This window comes from Phodopus roborovskii, unplaced genomic scaffold (assembly GCF_943737965.1).
Source record: "Phodopus roborovskii unplaced genomic scaffold, PHOROB, whole genome shotgun sequence".
NCBI lineage: Eukaryota > Metazoa > Chordata > Mammalia > Rodentia > Cricetidae > Phodopus > Phodopus roborovskii.
In genome coordinates, this window is record NW_026126424.1 from 12,302,095 (window position 1) to 12,318,788 (window position 16,694).

General features: G+C 34.2%; 1 protein-coding gene across 4 annotated transcripts in view; it reads left to right on the top strand.

Moving 5' to 3' along the window:
* The window catches only part of Ptbp2 (polypyrimidine tract binding protein 2), a 68,154-nt gene that overhangs the window by 6,396 nt on the left and 45,064 nt on the right, over positions 1–16,694 (top strand). For all 4 annotated transcript variants that reach the window (XM_051185594.1, XM_051185596.1, XM_051185593.1 and 1 more), the window contains exon 3: positions 13,135–13,210. In XM_051185594.1, the coding sequence (XP_051041551.1) occupies positions 13,135–13,210 (76 nt within the window). The remainder of the gene's footprint in view (positions 1–13,134; positions 13,211–16,694) is intronic.

Here is a 16,694-nt window from a genome sequence, read left to right on the forward strand (position 1 = left end):
CAGGGTGAATATTATTTTTTCCTTATGAATTGTGAGTTGTACAGAAAAAGGCTGGGTGGTGGTGCCTTTAATCGCAACACCTGGGAGGTAGAGGCAGGCAGATAGATGTCTGAGTTCGAGGGCAGCCTGGTCTACAAAGCTACATAGAGAAATCATGTCTCAAAAAAAAGAAACTCCCCCTGCCCCAAGTTTTACAGAACAAACTGGAAGGAATGCCATTATTGGCTTTTGTTTCAGCTACATACTGAAATTGTTAAATAGAGAAGAGCTATTCAGGTTACCTATTTCTTCTTTGGTGAATTTCATAATTTGGTCTTATGTAGAATTAGTGAATTTATTCAGAAGGAGTTGTTCATGGTACTTGTCTGTTACACTTTATATTATAGTTTTCTTTTTGAGGAAGGGTCTCACTGCTATTTTGGTTGGCCTAAAACTGTGTAGACTAGACCTGTCTTAAGGTCACAGATGTGCCACCTTCATGAGGCTGGGTGAAGTTGTATGCCATTTCACTCCAGTCCCCTTTTGTACTTTCTGTAGTTTAGAACAGTGGTTCTTAGTCTGTGAGTTATGATTGCTTTGGGGGTGGTTCACAACTCAAGTTCATTGGAAAACACAGATAGTTACATTATGATTTGTAACAGTAGTAAAATTGCAGTTATTAACTCGCACTGAGATAATTTTATGGTTGGGGGTCACCACAACATGAAAAACTGAATTAAAGGATGGAAGCTTTAGGAGGGTTTCGAACTGCTTTAGAACCTGTAATTATATGAAAGCAGAGATGCTTTCTAATACGGATTACTTATCTTTTGTTTTTACCTTGTTTTGATTGTCAGCTGATTTTATTAATGTTCTCACAGTGGTTAACTTCATCGTTTTTGTCCTTCCCCATCCCCGTTCTGCTTTTGTCTCATGTTAACTTCTGCTTTTCCTTCTTTTGTTTTTGAAACAGGTTCTCACTATGTAGCTCTGACTATCTCAGAGCTCAGTTTGTAGACCAGGTTGGTCTCCAGCTCACAGTTGTGCCCCACTCTCCTCCCCACCCCTTCTGCTCATCAAGTGCTGGGATTGTAGGCCTGTGCTCTTTCTGCCTCATGGTTTCACTTCTCCATTGCTGTGATTAAACACCGTGACTGGAAATGCATCTTGGGGAAGAAAGGGTTTATTAGGCTTACAAGTTATAGTTTGTTATTGAGGGAAGCCAGGGCAAGAGCTCAAAGACAGCAACTGAAGCAGAGACCATGCAGGAGTACTTACTGTCTGGTTTTCCATGCCAGCTTTCTGAACATCCTGAGACCACCCATAGTAGGCTGAGCCCTTCTTGTCAACCATCAAAGAAAAAGCCCCATAGATTTGATCATAGGTCAATCTGATGGAGGCAGTTCTCCAAGTTCCCTCTTTCTGGATATCTCTGCTTTTAGTTAAATTGACAAAACTTAACCACACATGAACCTTTTTTAATACAAGGTTTTGTTCCTCTTAGTCTCTTAGTGGTGCTTTTATTTTATCTTAAGTTTTCCTTGTTACTCTTCATTGGATATGTTAAGTATTTCTTTTGTTTCTACTTAATATAGCTGCAACTGTAGATGTAGACTTATATGGCCAGATTTATAGCAGTTGTTTGTCTTTTGTTTTTTGAGTTAACTAAAAATCAAGATGTGATTACAACTGGAGTGCTGTAAAGTGTTGTTAAAAGTAGCTCTAAAAGTAACACATAGCTGGTGGTGGTGGTGATGGCTCATGCCTTTAATCCTGGCATTTGGGAGGCAGAGGCAGAAAAATCCTGTCTCGAAAAAAAAGTAACACATTATAAATTCCTAACTCACAGTTTAAGTTGTACTATAACTATCTTTGGCTTGATTTAATGGGTAAACAATGCTAAACATGTCTCTTTTTGGTAATAGTTGAATATAATTTATTTTTAATATAGTATGTTTTACAAAGTTGTGTTTGCTTTTTGTAAAGATTTTGATTAATAAAATTTTTAAATGTAAAGCCATAGCCTATACCCTATGCTAGATTTTTTTCTAAAAATTAAGTTTATAACAATCTCCATTTAATGACAGCTCTGTTGAACATAGGCTTTAAAGCAATTTTTTTGATTGTTCTTCCATTAAGTGTACATATTAAGTAGTAGATAACTTGATTAATGACTCTGGAAGTGTCTTGAGTTTTAGTATAGTGTTTATAATCCATGAACAATTTGTTGTTAAAAAGACAAATATTAGTTTTATTTCACTACATTCCTATTCTTTGGAGATCTAAAAGATCCAGAGTCTAGAAGGATGAAATTTGGGAAAATGCTTAAGGTTTTAAGTAAATGCCATACTGATAGGCTCAGTGTAGGCTTCCTGGAAACAGTGACCTGGGCTTTGTAGTGGATGGGTTGAGAGACAGGAAGAGCACAGAGCAGAACAAACAGATACCGATAAGCGTATACATATTTGTTAAATGCACCTTATTTTAATAGAAAAAAGTCCTGCTACTTGGTTATCTTCCCCCCTCCAAAAACTCTTCATAAGTCTCTGTGTGCAACTACCACCCAGTTAACTGAAAGTGCAGAGAACAGAATGTAGCAAATAAATGCAGGCTCTGTGTAGTTGTGCAAATTCTATAAAAGTGTATATGTTCTGTGTAGCAAATGAGATATAATAATTAAAAAAGGATGGGGAACTTATGAGTAAGAATGTGTTTTAAGAAGTAATATTAACTAGTTCACTGTGACTTTTATTATATTCAGAATCTTCCTCCCACTTAATAGAACTTAGGAAGTAGTAGGATAGCATTCATGAAAAGTTACAAATTGTAACATAGATTTAACTTTTGACAGTACTAAGTAATTACAATCTTTTGTATATCCTAATAGTTTTATAGCTCTTGGTTGTTTTTTGAGAGTCCATTCTTTGAAAGGAAACCCCTGAAACATTTACATAGGAAACAGCAAAGGTATATAGAAGTTTCCACTGTAACTGGAGAAGAGTAGATTGTGGTGAGTCTCATATTTTAGTTATGGGTTCATTATTCCCATAGTATCCAATATTATCATATTCAGGAAGAACCACTTGCTCAGAACTCCTATGATAAATTTTTGTGATGCTTCATTGCTTTTAAAGTGAAAAATAGTAACTTTATTCTCAAGTGCATTCCACCTATAACCAAATTAAGAATGCTATTAAAAGTTTTGCCACACAAATAGACCCATATTTTGTCTACTTCAAATTTATCTGGAAATCTTTTGTGTTTTTCTTAAAAAGAAAAATGCATCAAAAGTGAAGGATGACCTATTGATTACATTGATGCCATTCTCTTTATACAATAAAATTTACAATAACTTTTAATATCATGGGTAGTGTCCTTTTATATTAAAAACAAAGGAAAGCCAATGTGTTGATTAATAACAATTAGATCTCTTTTTATCTATAAATTTCATTCACTATACCCTGCCCCTTGTAATTTCTTTGTTAGAGAATCTGGGTTATCTGTACAATTTCTACTTTTCAGTGTTCTGATTATAGCTTGTTTCATCTGTTCCTTGGATTTTTCTGTATTAATTGTGAACTTTTAAATTAGATAAAACTTGATCAAATATAGATTTAATTTTTAGCAAGACTGTCTTGTAGATAGGATCCATGTATATAAATGGAGCTTTTTCTCTGTCTCAGCTGGTCCCACTGGACCAGTTTCCTACCCGCCACACCATTTTAACAATAGAAGCAGGATAGAGTTCTTAGTCTTTGATCATTTCATACTTGTATATAATGCATTGTAGTTGTTCTCATTTCCATTTTCCTCTCTTATTTCCCCTTCTCTCTGCTGTAACCCTCCTTAAGTCCCAACCTACTTTATCATTTTGTGTGTGTGTGTATGACCCACTGATTTATCTGGTGTTTCTTGAATGAGCCGGGGTGGGAGGTTATTTACCTGAGTACGGGCAATTTACCAGTGCTTATACCACGAAAGAAACAGATACTCCTTTCCCAGCAACGTTAACTGCTAATACTCCTTTTGGGAGGGAGGGATTGGGTCTCATAAATCCCTCTCCGTCCCAGTTTTTTTTTTTTTTTGATGATCGAAACTCTAGTTAGTTGGAGTTCCTTTTTATGAAATCAAGCATTTTAATGTTTACCTTGTAATCCATTGCAGTGACTGTTTTAAAAATGCTGTTACATCTTGGGCAGGTGGAGCTTCATATAGCAGTAACTTTGGTAATGTGGTTGAAGTATCTTTTTTGAAAAATTAATTAGCCATGCTTTTAAAAACTGTCTGTGCTCAATATGTGGCAGTGTTCTTTAGAAACTTTAATAATAGGATGTCAAGGGAACCCTTGCTCTAAGATTGTTACTACTTCAGGACCCTTTCAGTGAACACTTAGGATTTTCTTTTTTTTTTTTCAAGACAGGGTTTCTCTGTGTTGCGTTGGAGCCTGTCCTGGAACTAGCTCTGTAGACCAGGCTGGCCTTGAACTTACAGAGATCTGCCTACCTCTGCCTCCCGAGTACTGGGATTAAAGGTATGCACCACCAATGCAAGTTATACCATTTTAGCTTATTTTATTTTTTCATATTTATGTGTACTAGTCCTTTGCTCATAACATATGTCTGTGTATCGTGTGCATGCATTCTGGAACTGGAATTATAGAGAGTTGTGAACTGATTGATATCTGGGTGTTGGGGAATCAAACCCCAGACCTGTGCAAAGAACAAGTGCTCGTAAACACCTATTTCTCAAGCCTCTTGATTTTATGTATGCATTACTTGTTCCTAAAAAACCTTGTGTGCTAATATTAACTTGGTATACTACAATAGCACTTTGAAAAACAGCTTTAAAAGATACTAGTTTTTTTTCAGTATTAATACTGTACTAACATTAATATATTACTTTTTTTTTTAAAGTCATGGTTTGTATCTAGGGTATATTCCACAAAAAAGGCATAGTATAATCATTGAAATTTAAGGTTTACTGAAATTACTCTGTTCTACCACCAAATTTAGTAAGTCGTTTCATTTTTAAAAATTATTTTTAACTAAATTACCTCTGACTTCTGCTGCAAGCTCCAAAAAAGGACCTCTTCAGCAAGCTACAAAGTTTAGCTAGTTTACTCTTTGTATTCCTTCTATATGTATTTTCATTAATTGATTGCTTTATTCAACTCATCCATTATATTGAAGTATAAAGTTCTTTCATTTTCCTTCCCACAATATGTAGAAAGTAGCACAGTATGCCTAATGTTTCATATCTTGACATTTTACTAAATGATGCATACCTCCTTGGAGGACACAAAATGGCTATAATAAGGAAACATTCTTATTGCCTTCTGTAGTAGTCTTTCACTGTTTCTACTCTTGCTAGTATGAAAAATCATGTGTATTTCTTTAGAAATTTAGCTCCTAAGTATGAATTGTTTGGTGATTGTGTAATACAAATACAATTTTACTAGATATTCCTAAATGTTTTTGTGTGTGGGTTGCTTGCTACCCAGAAATGTGAATGCCAGTTATCTCATAGCAAGTCTTATAGTATGTGCTTGTAGCTTCCAGTGGGTGGTAGGAGACAAGATCACAAGAGCTTGCTGGCTAGTCCTTAGAGAATAAATAGGTGATCCATAGGTCCCCGTGAGAGACTCTGTTGCAGGAAAAGAAAAAATTGGAAGTGTTGCTAGTCTGCTGGATGAGAAAGTATCCAAATACAGAATTAATTTGGATTTGTTTTACCATGAGGAAGATTAAACAGATTTTTCAGCTTATGATTTCTATTTCCTATGCCAAAAACTTCCAAGTTTTTAAGTCTGTGTTTGAAGTTTAGATTTCCCTTTTGATTCACTTATTTAAAATTTATCTCAAAATTTTATCTGGTTAAACCAGTTGAACTTGATTGCATTTTCTTTCTCACTTTGCTTTTCATTAAAAATATCTTTCTGTGTTTGGCTAAACATGGAATGTAATGTATTGTAGAATTCCTATTTCAGTGGATTTTGTAGGCATTTAAATCAATATTAGGATGATGTTGAAACAGATTTTTAGTCTACTGTTTTGAACTTTTTTCTTTTGGGAGAAAGTATGGTCCATGTTTTTCCTTTACATATTCTTGTTTTAAAACATAGCTTACATATTGTCTTTAGAAAACAAATCGTGGGCATGGATTGATAAGTTAAGAACACTTGCTGCTCTTGCAGAGGACCTTAGTTTGGTTCCCAGGACTTATGTAAGGCTGTAACTCCAGCTTGAGGGGATGTGTCCTGGCTAGTATTTTTAGGATGACTATAGTTATCCTAAAGGAGGGAACCTTAATTGAGAAATGCCTCTATAAGATCCAGCTTTAGGATATTTTCTTAATTAGTGATTAATGAGGATGGGCCTAGACCATGGTGGGTGGTTTCATCTCTAAGCTGGTTGTCCTGGGTTCTATAAGAAAACAGGTTGAGCAAGCCACAGTAAGCAGCACCTCTCCATGGCCCTCCATCAGCTCCTGCATCCAGGTTCCTTCTGTTTGAGAAACTGAGACAGAGTTCAGCTTTTTTCTATAATCAGTTGGTACCTGTGAACATATTTGCCATAAACACATGTAGACCCATACACATAAAATAGTAAAAATGAATTTTTAAACAAGCCTTACTTGTTGAATAAGAGAAGTGACCAGAATATGAGGCAAATTTTATATAGTGCTAAGTTGTATCTTTTGCTTATGAAATAATTTTGTGATAGCTTTTAAGGGGTTTATTTGTATATGGGGGACACATGTATCAAGTTGTGCATGTGGAGGTCCATGGACAACTTCCACTTTGTTGAAGCAGTGTCTCTTGTTTCTATTGTACAGTCTAACTGGCCTGAAAGATTCAGGACCATTCCTGTATCAGCCTTCTGTCTTCCTGTAGCAGTACTAGGGTTACAGATTAATGGCTCCACACATCCGCCTTTATCATGGGTTGTGGGGAATCTAAACTCTTTGCGCTCTTAGCCATTTTATCTGCTGATCCCAATTCCTGACCTTGTGTAATATCTTAATCTACAGTATTGATTGTAGTTTGTCCTGGTTCTTTTTTTCCTTTTCATTTGATTTTTTTGCCATTTGATTATTTCACAGAAGTGGCTTATTAAGGTGATTAAAATGCCTTGTTTTTATTCACTGTTTTCTCCCTGGAACCTTTCATTAATTTGTGAGAGTATTATTAACTCCTTATCAACCACTTTAAAAATGTGAATGTTACCATATATTTGAATGCCTGTATACTTTTACCACCCTCTGTATCTTAACACAGGTGTGCCCTGAAGATTTTTTTCTTATCCTTCCAATATGATTTTGTCATGTAAATAAAAAAGGTTAACATTTGGTCTTCCATGTTCATTGACTTATGTTCTGCCTCTAGGTAACCTTGCCTCCAAATTGTTTATGTGAAGACTTTCTTACTGTAAAAAATGCATTCTCTACTGTTTATATTGTATTGTTTATTTTTATTTATATTATATATTTTAAGTAATTTAGAAATGTAATATGTGTCAGAAGATTTGTATAGGCTGTAAGCAATTATGCCATGTTATATGCAGGGCATAAGCATTCACTTATTTTAATATCCTTAAGTATGCAAAAGATAATTCTTCCAGATACTCAGGAACTGGAGGTGCTTATGTTCATGTGTATACACCTAGGTACATAAAAGCACAAATATAATTCATTTTATGGAAATAGTGTAACCATACAATGGTTTCTATAATTTGTCCTTTTGGGGGAGGGGAGCAGGGTCTCATTATAGTCTAGGCTGACTTGGAACTCACTATGTAGCTCAGGTTGGCTTCCAACTGTGGCAAGCCTTTTGCATAAACCTCTGGGTGCTGAGATTACCAATGTGAGCCATTATTCCTGACTGTGGCTGTGACTTCTGTTTTGATTTAGTGATGATTTCAGTAATTAGCCAAATTATATGTGCAGTTGCATAATACTGTGGAGAGCTCTTCTGTGAAAATGCTCAAATTATCTCATTTGGTGGATATTTGGGATAAGTTTTTAAAACTTGAACAGGGCTGGTATATGTATGAGCATTTTTTTTTGAGTGTACACTAAGGTTTGAGTGTGTTAAACTTACCAGGTAGTAGTAGATTATTTCCCAGTGTTTCATTCTGAATTATGTCTCAGGTTACATGTCAAATTCTTACTGGTATTTTAAGTGTGTAGTTTTTAAATTTCTGCTAACGTGGTATGTTGTGACGTATTTTTTTTTTTTTTTTTTGGTGGTTTGTTTGTTGTTTTCACCTGACTAATGGAGTGTACATTGCTTTTGGTTTTTAATTTTAATGTGGAACTTTACATTAACTTTTCAAAATTAGATCTAGAAAAACAATTGTTTTATATTTATCTTTTATAACTCATGTTCATTGCCTGCTTCCAGTTCTTCATCATCCCCTTATATTTAGCCCTTATTCTGTTACATTATCCACAAGTTCATTTATTTACACATAAGCACATATTAGCTACATTTCACATAGGATAGAGAAAATGCATGTTTTTTTTTTTTTCCTTCTGAGATTGTTTGACCTTAATACTATACGGTGTTTCCAGGCATTTTTCTCTGCAAACTTTTATTAGTTATTTTTCTTTAGAACTTAGTATTCTATTTTGCACATACACACACAGGTAGTTAATTCCTTTTTTTTTTTTTTTTTTTGTTATAGTGAATGAAGCAGCAGTAAACATGGGGTGCAGATTCTGTGGGTAATATGCTGAGGAGTGAAATAGTTGTAGTTTTTGTTAACTTTTTAAGAAATCTCCATGCCATTTTCCATGCAATAGCTGTATTAGTTTGCATCCCTACCAACAGTGAATGGGGGTTGTCCTTTTTCTCCTTATCCTCGCCAACATTTTTGAGAGAGTTCTTGATGGTAGCCACTCTTATTGGGGTGAGGTGGTATTCAAGGTAGCTTTAATTTGCATTTCTTTGGTGGCTAGGGATATTGAATACTTTCAAAATTAATTATTAGACTTTTTAAATTAATTTTTAACACTTCATTTTTTGCTATGTGTTGATTGGTTACTATTTATTTCTTTGCTGTGTAATTTCTACAGGCTTTTTTTTTTTTGGTAAATTTTAGGTATAGACACTTGTGTGACACATAGTTGGTAAAAATTTTCTCCTATTTTGTGCTCTATTGATTCTGCTGATTATTTCTGGTGCTATACAGAAACACTTTTCATGAAGTCCCATCTGTTGATACTTGAGGTTAGTTCCTATGTGGTTAGTATTTAATTTAAAACATTTTTGTTTACCCCAATGTCTTGAAAGCTATCTTATATGGCTTCTTTTAAGGGTGTTTTAGTATGGCCACATGTTGATTTTGACTGTTAGTTAAAATTATATGAATCCATTCCTTGAATGTTTTAATTTTTCTCTTGTTCTTCTGACTGTCTTTGTTGATTGGTAAAAGCCTGTTAGCAATATGTTTGGAAAAAACTTCTTTCCCATACCCAGTGGCAGTCAACATAGAAGACTTTTCTAACCCCAGAAGGTTTGAAGGCTTCTTCCTACTAGCAAACAAGTAATTAGTGTCCTCCAAATAACTTCTGACATTATATCCAGAGAAAGCCTTAGATTTCACAGGTTGAGGGTTCAATCTTCAAATTTCTTTCCATTTTGGGTTGCCAGTCAGAAGCTCTGGGTTGTTTGGCATTGCTTCGAATGTGTGGTTCCCCCCACAATTGTCTTAGAGCTTTATTAAGGATAAGAAGAAGAAATGCTCAAGGTGAGAAAGGCTGTAGAGCCTTTCTAGGTATGCCGTTCCCAGGGATCTCTAACCTGTTAAACTTAGAAACTGTGTGAGACTAGTCCTTTTAGGGATTTATGGAGGCTTCATTACATAGGCATGTTTGATCAAACCATTGGCAGTCAGTGATCAAATTAACCTTTACCACCTCACCTTTTTATCCCTGTCTTCCTGCAGTGACCAGCTGCTATCTTGAGCCTGCCTTGAGCCTTCCAGCTATCAGTCATCTCATTAGTATCATTTTTATAATTAGGTTTATGCCAGAAAATGGAAATGAAGACCATGTGTGTATATGTATGTGCATATACATATATTTGCAATATCATCAGACCTTTAATCATTTTTAATTATTACAGTAGCTTTTCCATAGGGATTTCCCAGTATTTCCTTTTAGATTTAGTTTCTTTGTAGGGATCCTTGAAATAAAGATACTTTTTTTGAAGAAGCTTCTTTCTGGTGGTGTAAGAAAATTATTTCAGCAAGCCAATTTTTTTTTCCATCTTATATTTATGATCCCTGTGCATTTTGTTCTTGGCTAATTGTTCTGATAATATGTAACTGCCAACTTTTCTTCTTGCTATTCTTCCTGAAGGTTTGTCTGTATAGTTCTTCAAATGTAACTTTTGGCTGTCAGAATTTTGTTAAGGTCTGTCAATGTTTTGAATATTTTTATGGGCAGTATGATGTAGTGCTTTTTTAGCATTTAAAAGAAGTTAGCACTCGTTTCATCTTTTCTGTCAAGGATGAATAACTTTTCATTTTCTGAAAGTTTAGTTTTTCTTTGGAACTTTTTTCCAGGTCATGATTTCTTAGCCTGGCATCTTTAGAGTAGTAAGTGCTTCATTCTAGCAGGCAGGGCCCATGGACTTTTCAACTTCTGCTAACCGTTTTTGCTTGTCCTCTTGGCAGCCCTAGGAGTTCTTCTACAGGGAGTAATAGATGGTAGTTAGGCTCAGTTATGATAAGCAGAAGACTATTTAATAACAGAAGAGAAACCCATTCAGACCTTTCAAATTAATAACAAATGCCTTGCATTTAAAAAGAAAAATCATATTCATTCCTCTGACAAAAACTTTAATCCTTGATGGCTGGTGGTGGTGCACGCCTTTAATCTTAGCATTTGAGAGGCAGAGGAAGGGAGATCTCTGAGTTCGAGGCCAGCCTTGTCTACAAGAGCTAGTTCCAGGACAGCTTACAAAACCACAAATAAACCCTGTCCTTGAAAAAACAAAAACAAAACCTAACTTTAATCTTGTTGGGAGCATTTTCTTCATTCAGTGGGATAATTTTTTTTAAATGATCATTTGTACTATATAATAGATGTCAACATTTCTCTGATCATACTTATTTGCCAAGGGGCATTCAAACTAATTTTGACAAGTAAATTTTTTAGAGGAATGTATAAGACAGTTTGACATTTTAGATGATTTTAGAGATTATGTGTTCTTAGGACAGGTCTTTATTCTGCTATTAAATATTTTAAGTTTGATTTGTTTTTAGTAGCCACTACAGAACATCCATCGATTATTATCATTGTGTGATTTTTTTTTTTCAATAGCATCCAAATTAAATGGCTAGGTTGAACAAGATGTTTCATATAAAATTCCACTATTTAATGTGGTAATCTAATATCAGTGTTGTAGAATCATATCACTTGGTAATATTAATGGTAAACTTTTTACTCATTGAAAAAGGTGAGCATGATTTTCTGGAATGCAGTTTAGATAGTCCTCAGTAATTGTTCACATCTTAAAATCATTAATAATGTTGTATTCTGACTGTTAGAATAGATGTAAAACATACTTACCTGTATGAAACAATTGGATAAAAAGTGACCACCATATAAAAAGTTGTTAAAATTCGCTGGGCACAGGTGGTACATGCCTTTAATTCCAGCACTGGCAGAGCCAGGCAGATCTCTGTGAGTTCGAGGCCAGACTGGTCAGAGGGAATTCCAGGACAGACTCCAAAGCTACAGAGAAACCCTGCCTGGAAAACAAAAAACAAAACAAAACAAACAATTTTTTCTTTTAACTCAAAACTACTTTGATGAAGGTTTGTTGTAGGGAGAAGGAAGTCAGTCAGAGGAATATCCTATCACTTTGTAATTACATATGATCTCATAGGGTTGAAAAAAAAAAAAGCCAGGAGTTTAAAGATAAAAAAGGATATTGTGTTTCCTTTGTTTTTGGAAGCTAGGATATGTGTAGGGGTGATGATGAATGTTTAGACATCAGACATTGATCCCTCTAAAGGGTTGTATGTCTTCTTTGGGTAAGTAAAGCACTAAGATTTGTCTCCTTTGTCTCCACCCCCCCCCCCACTTTACTTTTAGAATCAGATTCACTGTGAGAAACCCCTATCCTATAGTTAGAGAACAACTTCGTGTATACAAACGATTTGATTTCTTAGGTTTTTTTTTTAATATTTTATAGTAAGAGTTTTTTTGTATTTTACCATTTTGATTTTTGTGTTTAGCTTATTCTGATAAATTCTTTAAGTCAGCAGTATTATTTAGTTGTTTTATATATTAATGTATATCTACATAAGTATACACATTTTAAAAATAGACAACAGTTGATTTACTCTAATTGTTAGTCTAGTGAAGTATAATTTTATAAAATGCAGATGTATTCAAATACCTAAAACAATGAGTGATTTGAACATAAGATATTGTAACCTTCCTTAAAAAATTTAAAGAATGGTCAATTTCTGTCTTTCTCTTTTATTTTGTGCAATGAACTTTCTCATTCCTTAGATGTTGCTTTGTCTTCAGTGTCCTAGCTGCAGATATTTATCTCTATATTTTGATTATGGCAACCCTTGGATCCCCATTTTGAAGTTTGAATTTCCTAAAGACCTGATTTATCTGAATGAGGAAAACTAGTGGAATGGAAGATTTGAAGAATGTTTTTTAGAGAGGCTACCTCCTTTGTCCTATTCTTTTCTTTCTTTTTGGTAGAAATTTGAGGTGTGGCCTTTTATTAAAAAATTGATTGTGGAACTTCATACTTGAACTTTGGTAAAAGAAGCAAAGTAACACACTTGATGTAGATGAGAGAGTAAAAAGAGATAAAGTTATCCTTTGTTTTTGGGCTTCAGTTATAATCTGTGGGTCACAACCTTGACGGGTTAGATATCAGATATCCTGTATTTATATTGTGATCCGTAATAATAGTATAATAAGTTATGAAGTAGCAATGAAATAATATAGTAGGAGTCGTCACAACTTGAGGAACTTTATTAAAGGGTCACAGCATTGGGAAGGTTGAGAACCATTATTTCAGGGATTCAGTCATGTGCAATAGTGAAAGTTAGAAATAAAAGATAAGCTTTTGTTTTTTTAATTGCAGTATCTTACGGTGATTTGCTTTATTTTTTATAGAGAGGATCTGACGAGCTACTCTCAGGCAGTGTTCTCAGTAGTCCCAACTCTAATATGAGTGGCATGGTAGTTACAGGTAAGTGTTGCTGTGTTAGCAGCTCTCATTTACTGTTTTCCAGGGCAGAATATTAAAACTAAAGCATAATTTAGGCCACAACGGCTTTTGTTTTGAAACCTGAAATTGATGATTTTCGTGGGCAAGTAAGTTTAAATATGGTTCAATTTGTTATTGTCATGCTAGGGACTGAACTCAAGCATTTGTTGGAGGACTTTTCTGTCACACCAGCTGCTTCCCAAATAACCACACAGAGACTTAATTATGAATATTAATTATCAACATTTGGCTGATAGCATAGGCTTGGGTTTAACTAGCCCTTATAACTTAAATTAACCTATTTATATTAATCTGTGTTGTCCCAAGTCTTGTTTACGTCATGTGTGTACTTCTCACCCTGATTGCTCTTTTTGTCATGGTATCTCCTCAGACTCTTCCTCCTTCCCCACTATCTTTTAGTCTGGTTTTCTTGCCTAACCTTAATTCTGCTTACCCATCAGCCAGTCAGCTCTTTATTAACCAACGAGAGTAATATATATTTACAGTGTACAAAGATTGTTCCACAGCAAGCACTTACACATGCCAGGGAAATACTCTGCCATTGAGTCATACACAGTCTTAAAACTTTTTCCTAATCTTATTGTTATTAACTATGGTAAATTTTTTATTTAAAATTTTATTTTTAAGTGACACAAATTCTATATGCTTGCGTATAGTTTGACATTTTACTAAACACGCACACTGTAATCAAATCTGGTTACAGATTTGTTTAGATTCTGTAGTCACTATTTTCAAAAGCCTTTATTTCCTGTTTTTCCATTCTTCCTTCCTTCATTTTTTTTCTTCCTCTTCTGTGACAGTCATTCACTATTAGTCCAGATTGGCCTTCACCTGTTTGGTAAAATGGGCAAGTTGTCCTATTGCGTTGTTAGTCTCTCATGTAGTTGGGAGTATAGGCACCTCAGACTGAGTATTAATAACTTTATTTTTAGTTAAAAAAAAGAAACTGTTTTCATAGGCCTTGCTTTTGCATTTTTCTTATATTTTTAATTTTTGTGTATATATCTTTTATTACTTTTTACCACAGACCCTATTGGTTATACTGTAAATAAAAACCCAGAATTGACCCACACAATTGTTTTCTGTGTATGTTCATCCTCATTTCTTTGCTGAAATGATACTTTAATTAATTTTTATTTTGTTGTAAATCTAAGGATTTATTTAATCTCGACATAGCATTTCTTGGGTAAATCTGAAATATTTTATGTCTAAAGAAATGTATATTAATCTGAGACTATGAATGGTTAAGACTATTTTGAATGCTATTATTATCATTATTATTAATTTACCTTAAAACTCTACATTTTACACCTATTTTCTTGAAACTAGTTTCTTTTTTCCATAAAAGATTATAAAAGGGTGGAATAAGCAAATATTTTTCAGTTAACTGTTTCTGTTTTGATACACTTGGATGTTCACATATACAATCCTGGTATTTCAGTTAACTAAATAAAGTATTTGCGAACTGCAGTATGATGATGTAAAGGTGAATTTCTAGTATGTTATTTTTCTATATAGCAATTCTGAAACTGTCATTGTTGCAGTGATTCTGATAATGAACAAGCAGGTTTAGATATCTGCAATTTTGTCAAGTTTTATTTGTAATAAATAGGAATTGATGCTAGGAATATTTAAAAAAAATTTATATCTATGGCTATATATGAGTAGCTATAGTAGCCTTGACCCCTTTCCAGTCATTTTCCACACCAAAATTAATTGTTGGAATTGATAAATGGAAAGTATAAGCTTGAATGAAAGGAAATACCTGCAGTGAACCCCATGCTCCTTCTGACTTTCTGCTTTGAAACACAGTACAGCTACAACTACACAGGCAAAGCAGAGAGGCTTCACTGGACCTAAGAAACCCATTGAAATTCTAAACATTGGAGGCTCGGGGGCGTGGTCCTGAAGTAAAACAAGTTGTACAGAGTGTGGGTCCTGAAGTAAAGCAAGTTATACAGAGTTGGGTAGATAGAATTTGATATAGGGGGTCATAATCAGAATTTCAATACTAGCTAGGTTGCATTTGTACAGTTGAGAACTTTGCAGTACCCGTTAGAAATTGCCTTACTAAGGACTGAGAATTAGTACATGATCTCATAGGCTGAACAGCGTTCTGAGACATAACAGTACCTCCAACTTAAAATTTCAGTGCAGAAAGTACAGATTTTTAGTAAATTTATATTCTGTAGTAAGTGCCATTCATTGAAAAACTGAAAAGTCTAATGTGACAGTATGTGAATGCTTTGTCTATAATTTTGTTGCCTGCTAAAAATATAAGCCCTTGAGGAAGACAAAAGGGTTAAATCTTCCTTTCTCAGTCATCCATAATAACAGTGGCCTAAAATAAAAACATTACAAATCATGTGAAAAAAGAGGAAAATAAAAACCTAGAGAATGATGTGTTCAATTGGAGACTTCTACAATGCCATTTAGGAAAATTAGTAAGCAAAGGCTATTATAGCATTAAGTTTAAATGAAAAGGTTTAAATTAAATAATAGCTGAACAGAAGATGGAATGTCTTTAAAGAACTTTTATTTTAAACTGCATAAAAATTCTGACTGAACAATAGGATATTTGAAATGAAAATTCTGCTAGTTGAGCTTAAAAGTGGGAAAATGTTTAATAAACTTTCATAAAAATGAGTTATATTTATTGACTCTGAGAAAGAAATGTATACCTATGGGGATATCAAGCAATAAGCAAACAGTCTTACCCCCTCCCATATTTAGATATCTGGATAGTGCATAAAGAGAATGGAAATATGTATGTACACACACACACACATAGTGTGTCATATGTGTGTCTGTATTTGAAACAGGAATTATTGAATGCTTCTAAAAATTTGTGGGAAACAAATGATCTGAAGAGTTCTAAGACTCTTCAGGCTCAGTATGCCTTGCCCTGACCCCCACTCCCACACATTATTGATTTAATTTGAGAAACAAACACAGCCACAGAATAGCCAACAATTGAAAACTAATGTTGAAGATACTTAAAGCATGTATGTGAAAGACATTCAAGAAGACAGGAGTTCTCACAAAAAGAATACAAGTTAACCTTTTTAGATTTAATAAAAGGACTTTAGCTAAAAACTCAGAGCTATAGAAAGGTTATGGAAAGTACTGTGAAATGGCAAATGTAAATAATTCTTTTTAACCCTGTTTCAGTCATGTGAACTTCTTTGTTCTTTCTGCATTTCTGTATATTATGTATACTATAGTGAGAACTGTGTTACAGGGTTTATTATGTAGATGACATTGACAATAGCCCAAAAGTGAATACAAATGGGATTACTTAATATTTTATATAAGGTAATATAATGTTGATTTTAACATAAAGACATTCTGAACTTTAGGTTATATACTAAAATCTTAGTGCTAGCTCTAAGGAAAGGTAAAAATGTAGTTAGTACATAATGGTGAATAAGTGGGAAGATTGTCT